The sequence below is a fragment of the Sebastes fasciatus genome, chromosome 22, assembly GCF_043250625.1.
Source record: "Sebastes fasciatus isolate fSebFas1 chromosome 22, fSebFas1.pri, whole genome shotgun sequence".
Taxonomy (NCBI): domain Eukaryota; kingdom Metazoa; phylum Chordata; class Actinopteri; order Perciformes; family Sebastidae; genus Sebastes; species Sebastes fasciatus.
The window spans coordinates 21,043,657-21,067,781 of NC_133816.1; the positions used below are offsets into that span (position 1 = coordinate 21,043,657).

The 24,125-nt window shown below is 41.9% G+C and overlaps 1 protein-coding gene across 1 annotated transcript; it reads right to left on the reverse strand.

Annotated features, from left to right (window-relative positions):
* Nucleotides 1-4,726: 4,726 nt before the first annotated feature.
* Nucleotides 4,727-20,656, reverse strand: htra3b (HtrA serine peptidase 3b). Its single transcript, XM_074624209.1, has 10 exons — nt 19,726-20,656; nt 13,129-13,228; nt 12,844-12,976; nt 12,600-12,689; nt 7,597-7,791; nt 7,442-7,474; nt 7,202-7,316; nt 7,054-7,111; nt 5,814-5,909; nt 4,727-5,716 (listed from the first exon to the last, which is right to left on the reverse strand). The coding sequence occupies exons 1-10, from the start codon at nt 20,123-20,125 to the stop codon at nt 5,548-5,550; spliced, it is 1,389 nt and encodes a 462-aa protein (XP_074480310.1). The 5' UTR covers nt 20,126-20,656; the 3' UTR covers nt 4,727-5,547.
* Nucleotides 20,657-24,125: the final 3,469 nt, after the last annotated feature.

The following is a 24,125-nucleotide window of genomic DNA, read 5'->3' on the forward strand; positions in this document are numbered from 1 at the left end:
CAGCTCTCTACTAACACTGTATGATAAAAGTCAGTCTACCCTCGTATGGGAGTAATAAAAACAAGTTTAAACATACACAGCTGTCCAAAATCTACTTGAATATGAATCACAAAAAGCATTCCACAGATGTTTTTTTTCACACTTGGGTCCATCAACACAATAAATAAAACAAAACACATCTGAGATTTATCACCAACTAACGATACAATAACATGTCTATATCAACTCCCACTGAGGGAGTGTGGTTATAGCTGGTATGCACAGTTACAAAACTCAACTACACTTCCAGCCCTCTAGTTCCTGTTTTAGCTGATCACATATAGATTTTATCCCATGTGTGAGTGACTTTCTTTCAAGCAGACCAGAGCGGACCCATTATCAGTTTACTTATTGGTACCGAGCTGTTTTTAAAATGCTGACGCCTGACGCTGCGCTCACATGAAATCGAGCCAAGAGCAACTGGCAGCCGACGTGAAAGCCTGTTATCATGGTCTCATCGGCCGGCACTCATTCATTTCTCTGGCATGTTACATTTATAGCCGCTGCCTGTATCCCCACATAATATGGCTGTTTGAACCCACCACATGCAGGACGAGTCAGCACAACCATGTCTGCTTTCCCCGCGTTGAGGTTATCGTCAATGTTTGAAAATGTGTTTTTAGACCCAAATGAATAATGCGGTCTCTAATTAGAGGACGTTTGCTCATGGAAACAGGGATGCTCTTTAATGCTATAGGGAGACAACAGAAATAGATTTTTTTTTTTCCTGCCAAAAGCTGAGCAAGGTAACCCAAATGTCCCTCTCCATTCCTCCAGCTCCTCATGTGTTCCTGGGCCAGATGGAATATAGTCCAATCTAGTATAGTATATAGGGATGCACCGATATCACTTTTTTGGCGAATATGGCAAGAAAAAACACTGATAATCTACTGTAAACGATATAAATAATATATTATATGGGATGTGAATGATCTGATTCTGATAAGATGATAAAATATGCATCCCACGAACACCTTTGACTCCACACGGCCCACTTCGAGCACTGGTCAAAACTACAAAAGTAAGGCACAGGATGAATTAAAAATGGAAAATATTCAGACTACGAGACCAATAAAACTTTATGTAGATGGTAAGCTTTATTGTAACTCAGTGTAAAGACATTGTTGGTGGTGGTGGCTGTGGGCCTTCACTGCCTCGACATGTTGCTGCTTTGTCTCCACGTTCACGCTGTTCTTGCATTCTGGCTTTGAGCCACAAGTCTGTCCAGGATATAGGTCAGTGTTACTCCACTCCAATAAATCATACTGTGAATTTCTCCCACATGTGTGACCTGCAGGACGAGTTCTGTACACATACCGCAGTGGGTTCGTTCAAATGGTCCTCCTTGGTTTATTTTTTTTATAAAATATTATTGATGCACTGTTTATGCCTTTTCTTTTCCCTTGTGTATGTGTCCACTGGATATGGAAATTATTATTAGAAATTAGAAATAATTTCTGTATTGTTAAAGTAACCGCAGAGCCAGAACTATCTTCGAAGACACTGAGGTCATACACTTGGTTCGAGACTTCCCACTGTGTTAACAAGACTCGGTCAAAACGGAGTATATGTCTGGACCGTGTACGGTCAGTCTGCGAATTTGTGGCTAAATTGTTACACTAATAGTCAGCGGTCGTGTCTATAATGTTAAATCCAGCGGTACATGTCCACCAGGTCCGGCGAGGACACTAGAGGACGCCTAGTTTGACAGCTTGGTCCAAGTTTCGTGAGCCGGAAACGTCATGCTGGACGGGCTCATTTGCATAAAGTTGAGAACTTTATGCAAATGAGGAGCACTCGTACCAATGAGTGGAACCGCTGACACGCCCCCCTGAAAACGTAAACTAAGGACTGTTCCCGCTTTTCATTTTGAAAGAGCAACGGCCAAAGAGGAAACTCCAACACTCGGCCGACCGATTGTGTAACTTCATCACTCAGTGACAGATTTTTGGGTCCAGCCAAACATAAACTCCTGACCTGTCAAGAGCCGGGGAGGAAAAGAGTGATTATGTCTGAAAACGATCGCCGTCCGTCTGCAGCGACTTTATCGCTGAACCCCAAAAAGAGTTTCCTTTGTGTTGTTTTTCCTCCATACATTCCAGCATGGGAGACTTGTTTCCACTCAGGAATGTTTATGTGCGGCCACGAGGAGAGCTCAGCCTTGTTTCCACACAGTCAGGTATTGTACTACTGTGCTGAATAGCTCCTAAATGTTTCCCACAAAAAAGAAACGTCCCATGAGTCAATGCCTGTGACCTAGATTTGAGTGCGAGGAAATGTGGGGAATTTTGGAATTCTGCACCAACAAGACATCACAGATGTAATAAAACAGAGTTAGTTCAAGAAAACTTTATTTGGTGGACAAAAGCTACTGCCAACGGCTGATGGAGAGGATTATCTTGTTGGCAACTTACATGTAAACATTTGGTTTCGAAGATGTCATAAACGTCTCTTCATTCTAAAAGCGAGAGACTATATATAAAAAATCTACTCACATTTTGTGCTCTTCAGTCCAACAGAGTACATAATTTAAAGTTAGTCAACACACGTGGTTCACATTTGGTTATGGAAGGACAATTTACAGCAATAAAGAATCACACCGACCATAAACCGTAGATAACATGACAATGTTTAACATGTGCTTGGACACAGCGATGAACGGGCCCTCGCACCTTACCGCGCTTTGGGGGTACTGGCAGGACAGCGGTGGACGCCTCCCATAAGAGTCTGCGACAAAACTGTTCATGAGTTATGAGCGGGGGCTATGAGTCTAATTTGGTATGTAAATGACCTCAGGCCTGGTTCGTCATCATGGCTGAGAAATTTGAAGCAGATTTGGCAAAGTATGCAGAAGTCACAACAACTTCCTGTTTCATGGTGGATGGCGCAAAATGGCCACCCACGGCCACACCGTTCAACGAAAACTCAGGATTTTAATAACATTTCATCGTTAAGGTCTGTAGATGGTTCTGACCAAATTTTAAGTCGATCTGATTAAATCTGATTAAATCAGGAGTTCGTTAAAGTACGCGGCCTGTAAAACGCTAAAAATGGGTGAAAATGGCAGATTGATTCATACATGTAGGTGAAACCGGGCTCAATTTTTCCGACTTTCTAGGGGGGGCTTTCAAGCCATTTTGCAACACTCAAGCTCGAGACCCTTAAAATAACAAATTTTACAACGCATCTGATGAGTGTGCAAAGTTTAACAACTTTTTGAGCACCTTAAAGGTCACATATTATGCTCATTTCCAGGTTCATAGATGTATTTTAATGTTGCACTAGAACATGTTTACATGCTGCAATGTTCAAAAAACCCTTTATTCTTCTCATACTGCAGCCTGAGTCTGCCTGCCTCAGAGCCTAATTCAGCCTCTGTCTGAAAACCACTGATTCACAGCCTGTCTCCTCCCACTCTGCTCTGATTGGTCAGCGTTTTCTGTCAATCAAACTTCCTCAACAACAACAGCGTCACCCTCCCCCTCCCTCCCGGAGCAGCTCTCTCTCTCTCTCTTTCTCTCTCTGAGAGAGAGAGAGAGAGAGAGAGACGAGTGGAGAGATAGCAGCTAGAATAAAGTTTATAAACCACTTTAAAGTTTAAAGTTATTGCAGCCAACAACAGAACAAGCGGGTTTTCCTTTCAGCATGTTTACTAGTAAACAGTCGAAATAACAATGGCGGACGCAGCTTGCTGAGCCGGCTACTCCGTGGGCGGGGTTACCAAGCCGGGGTATGGGGTGAGGGGGGTGCTGTTCTGTTTCACTGGAAACAGGAAAGCCATATATGGCTTGCATTTCTGCCTAATGACGTCAGAAGACTAGGAAAAAAGCGAATTTTTATTTCTGCACCCATTTCCGGACAAACGGAGGAGGAGAAAAAGAGAGAGGATGGTCTTTTATGATACTATGGTGGCCTGTAGACACACTGGGGACAGATATTGATGTTTAAAAGACATGGAAAAGTGCATTTTGCATAATAGGTGACCTTTAAGGCTCTCAAAAATGCGATGAAATGGCTGATGGTTAAAAAGCTCTAACATAAGGGGCCTTTGTTGGCCAACAAACTCACAATCAGATCAATTTCATCTCTGTGTCCATTACAGAGATAAGTCTAATAAGACTCATTGTTGGTTTATAATAGCGAGCCAGCCAGTAGTCTTATTAAGCCAAGCAATGAAAGTTAAAACTGTACTAAAGCATATTTATTCATCCCACTTTGTAGTGTGATTGGGCACTTAATGATGTATTCAGTCTTGAAAAGCAGACAGAAATGGGACACAGCTCTTTATGTTAGCCCGTTGACATTGCCTTTATCGCATGTTTCTGTCAGTTTTAAGGGGTTTTACTATTAAGTCCTAGAGCAAGTAACCCAGTTAGAACCAACGTCTTTCAGAGGAGATACAACTTTAGGGCTCAGATCGGATGGACTCCTCTGGAATATCATCCATCCATACTCAAAGCATTACAGCACTTAGTTTGGGGAACCTTTTTCCAGCAAAAGATACAACGTAAGCCTTCACCATTTTCAATAAAGGGTTTTCAGCAGTTTTGGAATGAAGCTGCCTGGCCTATATTCATCAACTTTTAATCAAACCATGAGGTTTCATTGCAGGTTTTACAAAACTGTTATAGCAAAAAAGCCTCCAATGCAACACTTTGGAATGGTTCCTCTGGTCATACAACTGACATACAGTACAAAAAAACTAATTATTAACAAGGTCAAAGGTTCAGGTCAAAAAGACTGCCCATCATAGACCACACTGGCCGATGACTGAAGGCCAATATCGACAAAACTAAAACCCTATTTTCATGAAAAAATGGTGCAAAGTGTCGTCCACTGTGCAAGCAACAAGGCACAAAGAGCACAAAGAGTATGTTGACACTTTGGTATATCATCTATAGTCGACGAGGCGGGTGCCCGTTAAGGATGTGACAGTGAGGAAATTTTCCCACCGGTTAATAAACTTGTGACAACACCGGTTTTACCGACTACACTGGACATTTTACAAGAAAAGATGACGGTCAACTTTCGTTTTTTAAAAATTCAATAGAAATGTATCAATTCAACTGTACATTCATCAACTTTTCTTTTTTCTTTTTGTGATGTGCACCATAAGATGCTGCCTAACAGACATTATTGACTCATATTAACGTCATTTTTTATTTTACATTTTTGAGGTAAAATGTGTTTACTGGTTGAAAAATTTATAATTAAAAGTGAAACATAACATAAAAACATTAAAGGGGTTTGGATTTATGCGATTCTGTGCACCTGTTCCAACGTTGACCTGGTCTGAGCAGGTGGAGGCTGTAAATCCTTGATACCAAAACTGCATTGCACCATGTCGTCCATCGGCTCCTTTTACTTTGTTAGGTACCAAAATATCAGAAGAAGTGTGCGCTTGACAAAAGTTCAACTGCACTGGTGCAGAGCTTCCACCACCCAACACCATCGTGTTCATTCACAAAAAGAGGGCCTTCCTGTAGATGTTGGTCTAACTCTGCATGTCTACTGCATGATAACGTCAGGTTCGATGTTAAAGAGCAGGTCGTCATTGTCCCTCCTGACCTCCAGCAGCAGGGCCGTCTCCTCCTGCAGCGCCCCCTGCAGGTCGGTCGTGGCCATCAGAGGTTTGCCGTTCAGTTTCACGATAATGTCACCGTCTTTGATACCACCTCTGGAGACACGGAGAGGGACGAAGAGAGACTGTTAAGCATTCATTTTACTACTTTTTGTTTGAGGAAAGAATGAATAAATAAATAAAGTAAACCTACTTCTGTGCAGGTGAGTGAGGAACGACCTCGTGGACATAAATCCCGCTGGTAACATCAGGGAAGTCTGGGTTCTGCTGTTTTAGCTCTTCAATTAACCTGGAACCAACAAAAACATGCAGTTTCTCAAAGAAAGTCCATCATCTAATCAAAAGTCCCCGATATTTGTGGGATTTAACAAACTTAAATCAGGAACTAAGAGGTGTATAAATACAAATTCATACTGTATATTTCTATTTATTTTTGATTTTGACAAAAATAACAATTTCTTATACATTCATATAAAAGATTTCATCGTAGGAGCAGCCTAAATGGCACCCTAAAACAACCTAAAGGCCCAGACACACCAACCCGACATCAAAGAACTAGCGGCGATGAAGGCCGCCCGTTGAGTCGCCTTCGTCTCGGCCAAAAAGTTGCACTCGAACACACTGCGAAGACTACAGCCGACGGCCAACTACCACGTATGTTCTGTGGTAGTCTGTATGAACTAAATTAGTTTTATTTCTGTTAAAAAAGCAAAACGACGGTGGGTACGTAATGTAATCGGTGTGTGCCCGACCACCGTGTAGCCTAATCACAATGCGTCCTCATTGTGTCCTGAGTGCGTTCACATCTGTACTTAGAGCTGTCAACTTGGGATCGGATCACTCAGGACACATGTTAATACCAGGTCTGAACAGGGCCTTTGAATGTGTAAATAACATAACTTTAGTTTGATCAGCAAGACAAGTTTAAATTTTAAGTTTTTAGACACTGTTAAAAGAAAGTTCAAGCTGTAAAAGAGCCAGTACAATAAATAACTGTGTCATCAGCATAGAGGTGCATTTTCATCAGACAAATTAGAGAGGGAAGGGGTATTGTGTAGAGTATTTCTAATCAGTACAATGTGAATAGAAGAGGACCCTTGCGGGACACCTTTGCTACTTTCAAGAGCAGCAGTTAATCGAGTGTTTGGACAGAAATTGATTTTTTTTTATTATTAAATTAACAACACAAGCCATCACACTATTCTTATCCCTTACTCTGGCTTTATCTATTTGGCGTGGAGAGAAGGTCAAGTTTTTCCTTATCTGATGAGAGGGTCGCACTGTAAAGGACAGAGGGTGTTGTATCCTGTACAGATTGTAAAGCCCCTTGAGACAAATTTTTGATTTTGGGCTATACAAATACAATTTACTTGACTTGTCTCTATTGGCCATATTTCTGAACAACACAGTGATTATCCTCAGTTCAGACTTACGCTGGCGTGATGGTCAGCATCCTGATTCCAATGAAACGCTTCTTTATTGACCTCACATCTGAAAAAGACTACAGTTAGTTTTCTGTAAATTCAGCAGGATAACCACAGACGTTTAACCCCAGCCTGGTGACGTCGCTGTCGGACTCACCTTTGCTGTGCTTGTCGAGCGATTCGTTTAGGAAGCGAGTGATTCGGTCGGAGGGAATGGCGAATGAGATTCCCGCTGCGACCTTCAGGGTGTTGATGCCGATCACCTCCCCGTCCTCAAATACAGAGTCAAACGTCAAATTACAGGTAGTACAACAGTGGAAAATGTTTCTTATCAAAGTTTACCAGCCAGACCCAAGCAGAGAACGTTTCAAGCTTTGAGGTAGGAAACCAAACTCACCAAATTGACAAGAGGTCCTCCTGAATTCCCGTACTGTGAAGAAAAACACAAAAAAAACATTTGTACAAACACCTCACAATATGAATTTTTTTACAACCTGCTGCACTACTTAACAACACTTTTGACTCATGTTTTCTGCCTCGCTATATCCTCACGTTGATAATAGCGTCCGTCTGGATGTAGTCCATGTCGGAGTCCTTGAGGCCCAGCTCCTTGCCGTCTCTCTGGGCGGTGCTGACGATGCCGGTGGTGACGGTGTTCTGGAGGGCGAAGGGGCTACCGATCGCAACCACGAACTCCCCGGGCCTCAGGTCTGCACTGTGGCCCAGAAACAATATAGGTAGTTTCATCTGGGAGGAGGCAAAGAACAGACAAAGGGTAAGATAGCGTTGTAGGAGGATGTAGGATATTTGGTCCAACTCCAACCCATCATTTGTTTCTATCCTCTAATATGACCCACGGGAGCTAAATTAGAGGTCGTAACGTGCTGAGTTTTCAAGGTAGAGTGAAAATACTGGTATCGTATGAAACTAGAAAAACCCAAGGAATCCATTGGTACCAACCATGTCATACTAGCTTGTTGGGAAGAATGCTTGACCTCCCACCTTATGATAATCACATGCTGTTTTTTGCATGCTGTATAAATGTGTTATTTTCTCCTTTTCTAAAATGGTGTATCTGAATATTTATGCATACTGGGGTCCCTAAACAGTCTTAGAATTACATAAATTGGGTATCACTGTAAAGCTGAGATTCTTGTGGATCCAATGAGCCCAACTGTATTCATGTGTGATGATGTTAGTCCCCATAGGAGACATTTGATTGTAGTGAGAACATTTTTTTTTTAAAAACTTGACCTCACTGTATAAAATGACCTGTGGTGACCTCTAGGATAATCACAGCCTCATGAAACTTTACAGCCACAAACTAGAGACCTAGAGCATTCAGAGGATGGATGGCTTTCCTGGCTATAGATTGACAATAAGGGGGTTTCTGAGCAGTTTTACACAACACAACTGCTTGCCATCCAATCGCCGAAGGACTGACCATCACAAACTTATGTCATCATCTTCTAAGCCCTGATACACGTTTTTGTTGGACTGTTTCCAGAGGAGCACGTGTCTACAACAATATTGGTGCATAGTAAAATATGCATGCTAACCTATAGGCATATAGAGCAAAAGTACAAAAATATGATCCTGGTTGTGTAAAAAGTTGCATTAAATCTGCGCTGCGCTCTTTCTAATCCGACCTCATTCACAGCTGTGTAACCGCTGCTGCTCTGCCCATGAGTCGGCCACGCACCCAAAATGACCCGACGCCCATCCATCCATTTAACACTTTGCACACTTAGGAAAATGATGACTTCAGTCTATGACACACAAAAGCTTTAAATGCTATTTTAACAGTTCCAAGAACCCAGCGTGCAAGTACGGCAAATAAATAAAAACCTCAACATGTCTGGAACATGGTGAAGACAGCACAACTAGCTATAATAACTATAGAAAAAAGTAAGTTGTAAAGAGACACAAAGAAAAAAGAGTGAGGGCATGTGATGAAAAGACGAGTGGAGGAGGAGGTGAATGGAAAAGGGAGGAATGGAGCTGAGTAGAAACACATGCTCGGCAGACAGATGGTGTGACGGAGGGAGAGGAGGAATGAGCAGAAAGGTGGAGTGATTTTGGATTGTGTTTCTTTCTCTCACTCCTCCCTGTCTTGGTGCTGATCCAGCTCTCTCTCTCAGCTCCAACGCAAGAGATGTCAACCCAAGTTCAACTGATATTGGTGTTTCACCCGTCGCTGTCCTCGTCTCTACAAACACATCTTGTGTGGCAAAGTATTGTTCCAACCCAAAGCAATAATATATAGAAAATAGATCATTGGTTTACGTCCAACAGGAATGTCCAGTAGCTACTGACCTTTTTTCTGCCCAGTAACTTTATTGTCCCGTTCGTATCAGTCAAATTAGTGGCTTTGTACAACCGAGTATTAGGGCCACATTGATGAAGAAAATAAATTTGACATTTCAAGAATAAAGTCATAATACTTCAAGAATAAAGTCATAGGTTTACAAGAAAAAAGTCATAATATTATGAGAATAAAGTCATAATATTATAAAATAGTAATTTGACGTGTTATTTTAGAGGGGAAATAGAGCAGCGTGTGTGAAAATGAAGAACATTGAGCATCTTGTGAAGTTATACTTTAGTTTAGGTTTCACACATAACTAAATACTTCATCTTTTGGCACATCAGCACCACATCATCATCAGTATCAGGACCTTGAAAAGATTATGTAAGAAACTGCGTTTATTCCGAAGAAAGAACCACACGGACCTGAGGGAAATTAACTCTTTTGTGGAGGAGGAAATAATTTTTTTTCTGGTAAAGTTATGACTTTATTCTCGTAATATTACGACTCTTTTCTCGTAAAGTCATGACTTTATTCTGTAAATCTCCGATTTTTTTCCCTCAATGTGGCCCTAATCCTCCGTAGTACATTGTCTCTTTGGCCCTCACTGTATTAGACTTATATACTTTATACTTAGTCTATAAACTGTTTTACCTTCATCACAATGCTCAAATGTTTTGCGGCTCCAGACAGATTTTTTTTCTTTGCCTAAAATGGCTCTTTTGATAGTAAATGTTGCTGACCCCTGGCTTAGTGTTACATTAATATAGATAATTTTACCAATTCAAATTTGGTATGATGGTTGACAGCGTGGTCTAGTTGTGCCTTTTTGGGGGTTACAAGTCCAGGGTGCCCAAACTTTTTGAAATTTTGGCCAAAAACTGTGATTTTTTTCCACTTCAATTTCGTTTCCGGAGTACAACTCGTTCCATTAGTTCCAAAAGGGCAAAACCTTTGGCCCTACTTTAGTAAGGGTCAAGAAGTGAGCAGGGGTATGTGAGCCACACTTTTGCCTTGTTTTTCTTTGTCTTGTTTGAGGAACTGGCCAAATTGTGTAAGCTTGTTTTTTTTTTTGTTTTTTTAATGGTCCCATGATGCACTTTAAACATCTTCTGGACTTCCCCTGCTTCTTTCCTTCTTTGCCCATCCTAATGTGGTACAAGTGCTTCTTTGTTTTGTTAGTTTGCCAGCACAAACTGGGCCATGAAATAATGAACCGTGGCACAGTCAGCACAGTCTGCGTTCAAGACTTTCCATACTAGCGAAAATATGTCACGAGTAGATATACAGTAGGAGCACCACTCAATCTCTGTACAAATGTCCCAGGTCATGACTGCACATCTGGCTTCCTGGGATGGGGCTTTACTTTTTCAATATTTAACCAAAACCTTAATCTTTCCAAAATATTTTATAGCCTGTAGAGATAGATGGATATTGTTCAAATACAGTAATTGCTTCTTAGTTTATTAACTCTGGCCGCTGTCAGCCCAGTAAATCAGCAAACTACTACGACTTCAGTTGGGACTTTGACGTAAGAGCAGCAAACTCAGAAAATCCCCCTAAAATTCCTGCGGTGGTATGAGCTGAGGATGTGGATGAAGTATTCGGTGTCACCCCAGGGGAGGTTTCAGACTCTGACTGTGGTCCATTATCCCACCCTACAGTGTGAACACCACTGTGAACCTGGACACATGACTGTAAACACACACGTTTAGTCTGCTGATGAAATGCCAGAAGAGACTCATTACCCTGCTGGGTTTTACTGGAACAAGGAGCGCTAATGGAGGCCATGAGGCGGATGGATGAAAGCTGCCCTGTGGTGTCGTCATTGTAAACAGTCACTGTTTTGTTTGCATCCGTAGTTTATAGATAAGATTTAACAGACACAAAACATTTGCCTTTGTTTTTAATGGTTTTTGAACTTGCATCAAAGAGTATAGAAGCAAAGAGGCAAAACTCTGGTGCTTTTTTGACAAGAGCCGCTAGATGGCGCGGCCATTTTGGACTGTAAACGCCAGTGAGTCTGTGGTATGGATGTATTAAGAGAACTGGATACAGCGTCGGAGGCGGGGCACCTTTCATTCCTATGAAAGTTGCTCAGTGGCGCATGAAGCCAAAATGGCTCGACTGGCAAGTGGGAAAGTACCCGGATCTTGCGGCGATCTTCAGCATCTATTGGGCCCATGGAGCAGGCTTGGTAGCGTGATGGTAGCGTGATGGACACGGAAGTTGTAGTACCGCCGTTTGGCCACTATGAAAATTGGCATCAATGACCGGCGCTCTTCCTGGGGGCTTGTTTCACACATGGCTGATGACAGAGTGGCTTCTGAAAGAAGTGCAACCCAAGTCCCCAGGAAGAGAGCCGGGCTTTGAAGCAAATTTCCGTATTGGCCAAACGGCGGTACTACAACATCCGTGTCCGTCACGTAATGCCATTGGACCCACAAAGACTTTTTCCCATAGACGTACATCGGGAAAGAGACGTTTGTAACTCAGACAGGCAGGCAGTCGAGCCATTTTGGCTTCATGCGCCACTGAGCAACTCTCATAGGAATGAACGGGACTCCGCCTCTAATGCTGTATCCAGTTCTCTAAATACATCCATGGTGCAACCGCTGTGTCATAGGAATATATATAGTATGCTGCGGTTATGTTTATGACTGCGATGTGGTGTCTGCCTGTGTCTCAATCTGCTGCCATCGACAGTGTTAACAACACTCCGGCCTGACAATGTCTTTTTATTGTATGGTTTTCCTATCTTCACTTCATTTGTACACCAGATGTTGACCTCATGCACATCTGGTTGTGAGCTTGTAGCTGTATCTGCCACACGGAAAGACGAAACAGACATTTGGGCAATCTGGTCCTCTAGTACTGTTTGTTTACTTTCTGTTGCTAATTTCACATTTTCTTTGAATGGAGGGATGGAAACGTATTAAACCCATCTCTGGAATGTACATCAAGATGTGCGAGACATCGAGGATATAATGTGACGGAATGACGCGGCCATAAAAACGTGGCATTTTGGGTTTAGGTTATTCAAAGAGAGGAAGTTTAACCCCCTGAGACCTACAATAGACTTGTCTTTTTTAGGGGTCTTTAGGGGGAGATAGTAGGTCAACTGTAGATGTCACATAGAAGTGGTGTACATCATCTGAAAGCTGGGAACCTGAAGATATATGATGATCATTCCCATGCTCTATTATTTATTGCTTGTCGAGAAAATCCCATAAAGCGGTGCACTCACCTGTGAATTGACTTTGATGGTAGCGATGTCTGACTTTTTGTCGATGTCTTTGATGTTGGCTTCGTATACGTCACCGTTATGCATCTGGACCTGCAGGAAAGAAGGAAAGAAATTCAACATCTCAAATAAAAGCTAATTCATAGCATCGAATCTGGTTTGATCCATTTCTGTGAAGTTAGCTTTGTATCAGGTACAGTATATATATATATATATATAAATAATAAATAAAACAGTATTTCAGTACCTTGAGGTGCTGTTGACCAGACACTGGTGTGGTGCTGGAGACCACGTGGGCGTTGGTAACAATCAGTCCGTTATCTGACATCACAAACCCAGATCCACTGGACAGAGGGATGTTCCGACCGAAGAGAGGATGCCTGCGGTGTGAATAAAACAATCATTTTTAGTCCCATCATCTCAGGTTTTGTGTGGAGATGTTCTAAGTCTCAATATGTAAACACTAGGCACCATTTTAATAAGGATATTTAACATTTACATTTACGAAAACGCTTTGAAACACAGTCCGTACCTTAAGAAGAGTTCGATGTGGACCACGGCCGGAGCGATTTTCTCCACCACGTCGGCGATGAAGTTGAACTTGTAACGAGGACTGGCAGCATTTGAAGTACCTATACTGGCAAGAAGAATTATGTATTTTAATAATCAGTCAAAACATTGATTTCGGAATTATTCAATTTACTTACATATATGCCAGAAGAAAGCGTGTTATAGTATCTAACCGGGAAGTTAATAAGGCGTGGGTGACTTTCTGTGATGCAACTCAAAACATACATGAGTCAAAATGAATGAGTCTAAATTCTTGCACATCAGCATTACATGGATAGATAAGAGAATGTTTTGACAATATGAGTCATCCGCATCATTATTAGATAGTCAGAGCAACTGACTTAGTATAAATATTGAGAGGAGGTTGGGGTGAATGTTTGGGTCAAACAGACTTCCACCCAGGAGACAGCTGCACGTGTCCCGTGTGAAACCAAGTCGACTTATTTTACCTTAGTTTTGTTACGTTTTTGTTACTAACTTAGTTTAGTTTGGCGTACTTAACGCCAGTTACTTTAGTTATGTAACAAACGTACACATTTTAGCCAAACAAAGATCTTTTCCTAAACCTAACCAAGTAGTTTTGTTGCCTAAACCTAACCAAGTAGACCTAAAAACTACTTATTTTACCTTACTTTTGTTACACAACTTACGTACTTTACAAATAGGTAAGTTACGTAACAAACTTTCTCATTTTAACCCAAACCACGATCTTTTCCTAAACCTAACCAAGTAGTTTTGATGCCTAAACCGAAACCAAGTAGACCTAAAAACTACTTATTTTACCTTACTGTTGTTACGCAAGTTACGTACTTAACAAATATGTAGGTATACGTAACAAAAATTCTCATTTTAACCCAAACAACTATCTTTTCCTAAACCTCACCAAGTACTTTTGTTGCCTAAACCTAGTCAAGTTGACCTAAAAACTACTTATTTTACCATATGTTTGTTACGCAACTTACGTACTTAACAAATATGTAAGTTACGTAACAAACATTCTCATTTTAACCCAAACAATGATCTTTTCCTAAACCTAACCAAGTAGTTTTGTTGCCTAAACCTAACCAAGTAGTTTTGTTTCCTAAACCTAACCAAGTAGTTTTGTTTCCTGACACGCTGCCTCTGACACGTCAAAAACTGATGCTAGAGGTGTACCTAGAGCGCCATAGTTTGAAGCTCAGGGCCACAAACCAAGCACCAGTATTTGACCTAAACTCTGCTCTGCTGCTTAGAAACTATTTTTTTGTTAAGAGCTGTTTGAGCAGATTTGGACCAATAGTAATAACTTCTGTTTACAATGTGGAAACAATCTAGGTAGCTAGCTCAGTTTTGTCACTTTAAGGCCTCCATACTTCATACATACAGCCTCTGATGGTGGCACCTGAATCCTTTTTCTGAGTTTAATCCTGAAATATGCAGTGAACACAGTTAAAGATGGTAAATCTGTGTCAGGACATTGCAAACCACCGGTCCCCTCTGTTCCATTACCCAAATATTAACATCCCCACCTGATGGCACAAACCTGGCAGCACTGGTGGAAAACCAAGTTTACTTTAAGCCAGGATCATGTCATAACCTCCTTTTACAGTTCCACCAGTAATAATGAGTTACACGTCGTCTCTACAGCTGCACCGTACGCTGCTGAGCCAAGTCGGCCTTTGAGGAAATTGTGGTTTGTGATTTTAGACTGAAAAGAGATTCTCAGTCAAATGACAGGCAGGATCCAATCCAAGGCTGCAGCCAGTCTTCACATTACTCGTCTTCACATTTCTTATTAAACAGCCTTTAAATGTCATTCAGTCAACATTTAAATACTTCTAAAAAACCTAATTCATTAATAACTCATGTGTGTTTGCTAAATGCTAAAGTTATGACTTTATTCTCGTAATAAATTATTATTACTTTTTTACGTCTCTTTAGCTGCTGAATGCTCCACTATGTTCACCAGCTGGTCTCTAACTGTGTCTGTCTGCTGTTTGCAGGTAGAGTACAGCGGCTTTATCAGAGCTTTTTTAACCAAAATGAACTGAAAGACGCTTAAAAAAGCTCCATAAAGCTGAATGACGAAGTTTGTGTTAATTCTCTACAATAATAATGAAGATAATTCACTACTAGAACCTTTACGTTTTTGATCCACTGGCAATGAAAACCTTTTTATTAGTGCAGCTTTAATTTCCAAATAGATCATAGATCACCATGGCAGGAGAAAGGCCCTGCCAAAAGCCAAGAGGTTTTTCCGTTAATAATTTGCTGCAGAGTTGAAAGCTCAGATAAATGAGTTTCTCTGACACACTGACCAGATGGGAAGGTGTTTAAAACAGCACATGTGAAAGCTTTCATGACCTGAGTTTGAATCACTTACACATGGTCATCTGTGAAAGAGTAAAACTAAACTGTATATGATCTTATTTTAGTCGATCAATCAAGGTTCTAAAGCTCGATTACGACTGATGGGGGGAGAAAAAAAATACTTTCTTGGTATCAACTAATTCTTTTTTGGTAATTTAGTGCAATTTTCTTCAAACTCTCTACTACTAATCTAAATGATGAATGATTTACCACAAGTGATTTGGGACTTGCAGGTCAGTCACCCATATATTATTAGTTGACCACGCCCGTAAGCATGTAATGCTCCAGTGACAGTGTGTGTGTGTTCTTGTACAGCTATCTTTGTGAGGACCAATTTGAGTATTAGACCTTCAGACTGAGGACCTCACCTTCGGACAGACCTTCAAAAGGCCTGTTTGAGGGTTCAGACTTGGTTTTAAGGTCCAGGTTAGACCATAATTGGGTGCACCGAGGGGCACGGAGGTTAGGGTTAGGGTTAGGGTTGGTGTCAGGCATTTAGTTGTGATGGTTAAGGTTAGGGTAATGGGCTACGGAAAGCATTATGTCAATGATTGTCCTCACAAAGATAGAAGTGCACGGCTATGTGTGTGTGTGTGTGTGTGTGTGTGTGTGTGTGTGCGTGCGTGCGTGCGTGCGTGCGTGCGCGCGCGTGCGTGTGTGTGTGTGTGTGTGTGTCAGCCACATACCCTTTTAAACCCAGACAAAATAAAGGGTTTGTGATCAAAGGGAAATGTAAATAGAGTCTGCCACAACTCTGGGCTGCAGGGACTTCCTGTTTCCTCAGTTGATATCTCCCAGTGGTATACTGTACAGTATGTGTGTGTGTGTGTATGTCTGTGTGTGTGTGTGTGTGTGTGTTTCGGATGATTGTAACCTCCTGAGTGTGGATTGTGGTGATGATTGTAGCAGTCAGTAGAACGGCAATCTGTTTCATCCATCAGCACCGAACAGTCCGTCTGTCTGCCTGTCTGTGCAACTCAACATGTCATTTTAACGCCACTAATTTCTTTAACGTATTAACGCAACTTGCGATTTTTAGGTTGTAGCGGGCTCAGGTTTAAAGCTAGAGTGAAGATACTGGTATCATATGAAACTATAAAACCTAATGAATCCATTAATACCAACTATGCTACACTAGCTTGTCACGAAGGAGGTTAAATAATACTCCAAACATGGTGGGAATTGGTGTGTCCCCAGTTTTAACATACTAGTGTAGAGAAATGACGAATGAACTCGATGACTGGAGAGGAGATCAAGCTAAAAACTGATGGTCTACCTTTGGTTTGGAACGGTGTATGTTTGGCTGCAGCCTGCGTGAAACACTTCCTCCAAGCAGGCAAGCAGCGGCCCTGCTCTACTTTTGCAGTACAGGTTTAGTACGGGGCAGGAAAGTTCAGACTGCACGGCGGGTGTGTGAGAGAGAGAGAGAATGTGGGACATATGAAGAGAGTAAAACAGCATGTGGGGAAGAAGGATGATTATTTAGTGGCCAGTAACTTTTCTCCCCGTTCGGTTGTGAATGAAGACAGTAGTCTAATAAAGTGTTGGGAACTGCAGGCAGCCGTGTGTATATCAGTGTGACAGAGGAAATGAGAAACATGTGCACAAGTGTGGACGGGAGAATGACTATAAAACAGTAGATGCTGGCATTGTTCCACAAGTGGACTTGTATGTGTGCCATCATGGTCACCGTATTTATTATCTCCGCCAGGCGTAAGCATGGATGTATTAAGAGAACTGGATACAGCGTCGGAGGCCGGGCCCCGTTCATTCCTATGAAAGTTGCTCGGTGGCGTGTGAAGCCAAAATGGCTCGACTTCCGATTGGAATAGTACGCGGATCTTCCGGCGATCTTCCACATTCATTGGGCCCACGGAGCAGGAGCAGAATGGCACTTTCATGAAAGTTAATTGTAACCTTTTGAGATTTTTTAAGCATTTTTATAAATGTCTTATTCAGCATTCGGTTGTCGTTAGCTCCAACCCTCTCGTGTCACTTCTGGTTGCAAAAGACCAAGATGGCGATGGCCAAAATGACGAACTCGAGGCTTCAAAACAGACTTGATGACTTGATGAAGGCGCTAGAGGAAAATTTTGAGGATCATTAAAGTCACGGGGAGTCATCGTCTGGGAACCTTGATTGCAAAATGTTGCCAATCAGTGGCTCCAAAGATGAGATAATTGACAGGATAAGTGACAAATTTTACTTCATCTGATGAAAAGTCAAGGGATCATCGAAGTCTTTATGATCCATCCTCTGGGGACAATGAATGTATGTACGGACGTGGCGTTACTTAAGTACGAAAGTTACGTGACAACTAAGTCAACGTTTGCGTTAAAGCAACTACGGAAGTGGCGTTACTTAAGTACGGAAGTTACGTGAAGAATAAAAGTTCTTGGTAATCCAATAGTTACCAAGATATTTCACTCTGAACCAAAGGGGGTTTTGATGAACCAACTTACTAACATTGCCACAGGTTCTCCCTCTAACGTGTTCTCACGTTCTCCTCTGATAAACCAACAGTAATACACCAGGTCATCCTCTACCAGCACCAGACACATTGGCACTGGTCTCATATCAGTCTGAGAGCAGTCTGTTGAGAACTGCTGTGAAGTCCTCCCTTTACTAAAGAGAAACTGTCTGACCACACACCAGATACAATCTCCTCACATCCTTTCAGGACTCTCTTGTTTACAGAGTGAGGCCTGCTCATGAACTCTGTGTTTGGGTTGAGGAATTATCTGGGCCAAGCTGCAGGACAGAAGAACAACGTTTAACAGGAGGTGTGGTTAATTCCCACTGTCTGCTCTGTGTCTAAATAACTGGTTCTGGTCTGCTTTAACAGGCTGTTAAAGCACCACCTGCCCTCTAACCAGTGTTTATTGGTGCTGTGAAGCATTACTCCGGTGACCAAACCTTATTAATCTGGCTCTTATTAATGTTTATTGAAGTGTGGGTGGAGGGCCAGACCGCGCTCTCCTGATGAGTCAACATGATATTGTGGGAGACACATTTCTGCTAGAGTAACAACACATCATTCTTGGCCTTAGAAATAGCAGTACGTAAAACTGTTATTATTGTAAACCAATTGCTAAAGTGCAGAAGTTATTCTTCTTCTGGTGTTTATTTGTTACCAAACAGTTTCAGGAGCATTACCACCTCTTTCTGGACTAGAGGATGATTTACATGTAACCGGGAAAACCAAGACGGATTGAAATCAGATTTGTGATCTGACTAACAGAGACGTATAGTATGTGGCTAAGTGTAAATGAAAGTGTCTTAATCCAGTCTCTTCTCGATTTTATTTATGGTTACGTGACAAATAAGTCAACGTTTGAGTTGTCGTAACTACGGAAGTGGCGTTACTTAAGTACGGAAGTTATTTGAAAAATAAATCAACGTTTGGATTATCATAAATTCGAAAGTAGCGTTACTTAAGCACGGAAGTTACGTGACAAAAAAGTCAACGTTTGGGGTAAAATAACTAAAGATGTGGCGTTATTTAACTATGGAAGTTACGTGACAAATAAGTCAACATTTGGGTTAAAATAACTTCGGAAGTGGCGTTACTTAAGTACGGAATTTATGTGAAAAATAAATCAACGTTTGGATTATCATAAATTCGGAAGTAGCGTTACTTCAGTACAGAAATTACTTGACAAATAAGTGATTTGTTTGAGTTGTCGTAACTACGGAAGTGGCGCCACTTAAGTACGGAAGTTACGTCACAAATAAGTCAACATTTGGGTTAAAATAACTTCGGAAGTTGCATTACTTAAGTGTGGAAGTTATGTGAAAAATAAGTCAACGTTTGGGTTTAAATAATAAATAAAATAATAAAAATAAAATAAAAAACATATTATTATTATTTATAAAATAGTCAAACTAATTTTACTATTTATATATATATATATATATATATATATATATATATATATATATATATATATATATTTTATTCAATGATTTTGTTTATGATCTCTTTATATATTTATATATACAGTATTTATTTATAAACCATTTATTTTGGGAGAATTCTGTATTCAACCAGTTCAAATGCAACATAGTGTCACTAACTTGAACTTTCAGCATTACTTAAAGTAATGACGGTCCTACAAATACTTGGTTCTGTCCAGTCCAGTGCTTCCTATACAGACTGTAGTAGTCTGCTTTACCAAACTAAGCCACCAATGCAATGTGTAAATCGTACCTGTGCTGCTCTCACACGGTCCCTTGTGGCTCTGGCTGATGCCGGTGAGTCCCTGATGCAGAGCCTTCCTGCTGGTGGCCTTCAGCTGGCACACGTTTCCGTACGTCTTCCCGTCGCTGCCGCACAGAGGATGGTTGAACTTGCACCTGCAGAAACCCTTGGAGAGTCTCTTGCTCGGGTGTTTGCAGTCCAGCCCGTCTCCGCACGGCAGGTCTTCTTTACGGCCGCACGGCTCTCCCTCCGCCTGGGCGCACACCAGGCAGCAGTTGCAGCGGTCCGGCACGTATCCGCTGGGGCAGCTGGGACTCGGACAGGTGCTCACATCACACCGGGTAGGACACTCTGCAGACTCAGACTCTCTGAGGTACAGGAACACAGCTGCATACAGGAGGATCTGCATCTTTTTAAAGGAGGATTTTGTTGTAGGATAGAAACTCGGAGAGGTTTTACGCGCAGATCACATTCCCTGGTTGCACTCTGTGCATAACTTTCTGCAGACTTTACAGATGCAAATCCACACACACACGAATAAGACTCCTAAATATTGCAAAATGCATCAAAATAAAGTGATCCTGATATTGGAAATCGGACGTTGCAGCTTGTTATTTATCTTGCAGCCGCGCGTAATTGTGCGTAATTGTGCGTCCAGATGGCGACAACGACCCAGCTGTGCAAATCCACACACGAAAAAAGACAAATATCTCCTAAATATTGCAAAATGCATCAAAATAAAGCGATCCTGATATTGGAAATCGAACGTTGCAGCTTGTTATTTATCTTGCAGCCGTGCGTAATTGTGCGTAATTGTGCGTCCAGATGGAGACAATGTTCCAGCTGTGCGTTGAGAGCATCCAGAGGAGAGAGACTTGTCTTTTCCTCTTGCCAGGCAGAGTGCACATCCACTCGGTGGTGCAGGGTAAGCGTCTCAAGCAGAGAAGGAGAGAGAGAGAGAGAGGGAGGAGTTGTTGGGCAGCAGCTGAAGCTCCTGGAGGCGTGGCGATGGAGCTGCATGTGCAGATGTTGGAGACATCACTGTTACCGTGTGTGACCTCAAAAATCAGACTTTAAAGTTACATTCTCGCTTATTTCTGGCGGGTCTGGTGGGGACAAGTGAGGGAGGCTGTTACCATGGAGAAAGTTTTAGAAATACTGGGGTCATGAGTACAAGTCCTCCCCAATGCACCAACTCCTTTATTTGAATTTTAAAGGGGACATATCATGAAAAACTATTTTTTTCAGTGCCTGTGCTCCTCTTCCTATATGTCACATGCCGGCTCATTAGAATGAAATAGTATAGAAGCAAAGAGGTGAAACTCTGTTGCTTCTTTAACAACAGTCGCTAGATGGCGCTGCGGTAGCCATTGGACATCCATTCTGGAGGTCATTGACATGAAAAAGTTTGGGATTGCTCTCAAAATCTGTGTGCTGGATTTTTCTAACTTCCATTTACGTCCAACACTCACTTTAAACTCCTCTGGGAAGCAGCCGGGCAAAAACGTTATCTTATCACTTAAATCTTATCAATATCCACGGTCCCATTCAAATGACTCTCAGGCAACTGACTCAACATAGCTACGTTGTTATCTTGGAATAACAAATTCAATTATAATTCAATTAAACTATTAAAATGATTTATTTCTTGAGAGGATAACAGACGTTGGTCTTGACTGTGAGAAAACAGATAAAGTCTTCAGATAACGAGGTAATAAAATTGTAATCTTGAGAAAGAAAAACAGAAAACTACAGCTGTTCTACGTTTCCTTTTCTTACAGGAAATAAAAAATAAAAGTCCTCTCTGGAGTGAATGGTATCCGTCCTCCAGTGTTGATTTAGTGTGCACATGCAGCTGTATGAAAAGCTACACCACCAACAACACTTCATATGTGTCTGGGGCTTTCCAGCTAAACTAACCATCAGGTCAACGGACCAAACACTTGATAAGACTAGTTTGTGTTCGGGCGAGCAGTGAAGGAATACATGTGGTGGTCCAGCATATGTGTGTGTGTGTGTGTGTGTGTGTGTGTGTGTGTGTGTGTGTGTGTGTGTGTGTGTGTGTGTGTGTGTGTGTGTGCAGGACTGCATGGTCTGGTCGTCTTAAATTGCCCTTACAAGGGGACAGTAATGAAAGCATGTCCTCATATCCCCAGTCTGCACCGAAGAATGACTTCATGTTTTGGAAAGAAAGAAAAAGGAAAAAAAAAAAGCGGCAAGCACATGGAGCGGCCTGGTGCCTGAACACACCACGGAGACACCGGCCACTGCAACACGTACAGTTTACTTCCCATTAAAGGGACTCTATTTAAGAATCAGAAATTGCTTGTTAACAGCAACACCTGTGGCTGTTTAGTCAACGAAAGTCAGCGTCCTGTTGCTCGCGCTTGTGCTCGCTCTACATAGACATGAAGGAGCATCGCTCAACACAGTGAGGCGACACACGTCAGCTAAAAGCACAATATCACTCTATATTTCAGCTGCTTGGCAGTAATGTTAGCTGACCAGACGAAGGTCTCTCCATGAATCAATGCTGATCCTAGTGTTGGCTTTTCCTGCCTCAGCCTCCCGACCGCGGCCGGAGGGAACAGGGGAGACACCGGAGTTTTGGTCGGAGACGATAACGTTTCTCTCTGCGGAGCCCCGTCACTTCACAAGACACGGGAAACCTCTGTTGGTCTGGAGGAGCTGCAGCAGTTATTTCTGCACAAACGTCCACTGTTCATTCAAAGTAAAGTAAAGCAAAAACTAGCCAGCCTGGCTCTGTTTGAAGGTAAAATAATCTACATATCATCTCCTATAAAGCTCACTAATTAATATGCATGATTTATATAAACCAATTTGTGTTTTTGTGGTGCCGAGAGTTTTCTGGAGTCTCTGCGTGTTGCGTAGTGTTGTGTTTTGTTACCTTTGGACAGAGTGGTATTGATCTTCTCACCTAACTCTCCACCAGAAAACTAATAAACGTATAATTTTCCAACATGTGGAGCCTTTTCTTTAAAAAAGGAAAGTGTTCTCAGCGGAGTGGAGAGAATGACCTGACTGTTGTTGTGCTGATGAATTAGTGTCGTGGAAATGTACCAATAGCACTGCATGTTAGCGAGGGTGTGTTTTATTACTTATACTTGAGTTATTTCTTCTTTCAAAAGTTGCAAAGTGTCTCTTTAAGATGGTTTAGATGATGGTCAAACTGTGGTTTTTAATCACTTGTGTTGCTGCCACGTGCTCTCGGCCTTACAGACTCACGGCGTCCCCTGATAAATGAAGCTGGTGTCATCATACCTGCCAGGAACGACGGCCAAAACTACAAAAACAAGACTCAGGTTGTAAAAAGTGGAATTTCCCCTTGGTCCAAAATGACCTCACTCTGCAAAAATGTTGTTTCTCTCGGTGTCTTTAAGCTCACATGGATCTGAGTATACTGTAAGAACCGTCACACCAACACACGCTACAGATGTGAGGCTGTTTTTAATTCTTGCTTTCGGTCGCAGAGGGAGAGAGACGGATCATATCTACGGAAAGACGACCGTTCCAAGTTTGTTTGGACAGACAAGAGGGGTGTCGACCGAGACATGTGTTTCTCACCCAGCCGTGGGTGTGTTTATTTGAAATAGTCTGTCACTTGAGGAAACACAAAGGCGCCTTGTTCACCAGGTTCCTGAAGGTTAATGGAGGGATGCAGACAGCTACTTGGTAATATTTATCTGACTGTTTGACCGTACTGTTTCTGAGTCCTCTTCAATTAACGTGCATGAAGTGAGAACAGAATCTGTTCTACTTCTGCTCTTGTGATTTTGTCATACAGGAGTTGAGATACAGCTGTTTTTACACATGAAAATAACGTATCACCATACATTTTCGTATAGGTCTTTTCTCCCATGCTCTAAGCACAACACGCCCCACTCAGAACATGCAGCAAAATGAGCCCAACTGGGGCCGACCTCCGGCTTCAGATGAGCTTTAAAAGTTGGGGTCACAAACATAACCTTTAGTTTATTTTCAGTGTCTGGAACACCTTTACCTCCTTCTCTAATGGCCTGCACATTATTTAACGTTTAAGTGTCATCATGAACCTGTGTGGGATTGGAAATGTTGTTGCCAAGTATGTCAATAGATTCCAACAATAGAAGTGTTCAAGGCTATATCAACGCTGATAATAGCTACTCCAACATCTCTGGATCTTTTTCTAGTGTCTGTATTCTCTGCATGGCATGTAGGAGCATTTGCACATTGCACTCCTACAGCATCCTCATCCTTACATGTAAAAATACGAGTCCAAGTCTCCATCTAATGGATGAAACGTGATACTACACCTCCAGGCTTTGGCCTTTCATACAGGCAGACCTGTCCACACAGACCAACAGGTTATGATTTTCTTTTAATGGGAACATGAATCGAGGTCTGGTTGA

Coding starts and splice junctions, on each gene's coding strand:
- htra3b (XM_074624209.1), bottom strand. CDS start 20,125: ATGCAGATCCTCCTGTATGCAGCTGTGTTCCTGTACCTCAGAGAGTCT. Junction 12,690..12,843: donor CTGGTCAACAGCACCTCAAG/GTACTGAAATAC, acceptor TCTTTCCTGCAG/GTCCAGATGCATAACGGTGA. Junction 5,717..5,813: donor CCTCACTCACCTGCACAGAA/GTAGGTTTACTT, acceptor CCGTGTCTCCAG/AGGTGGTATCAAAGACGGTG.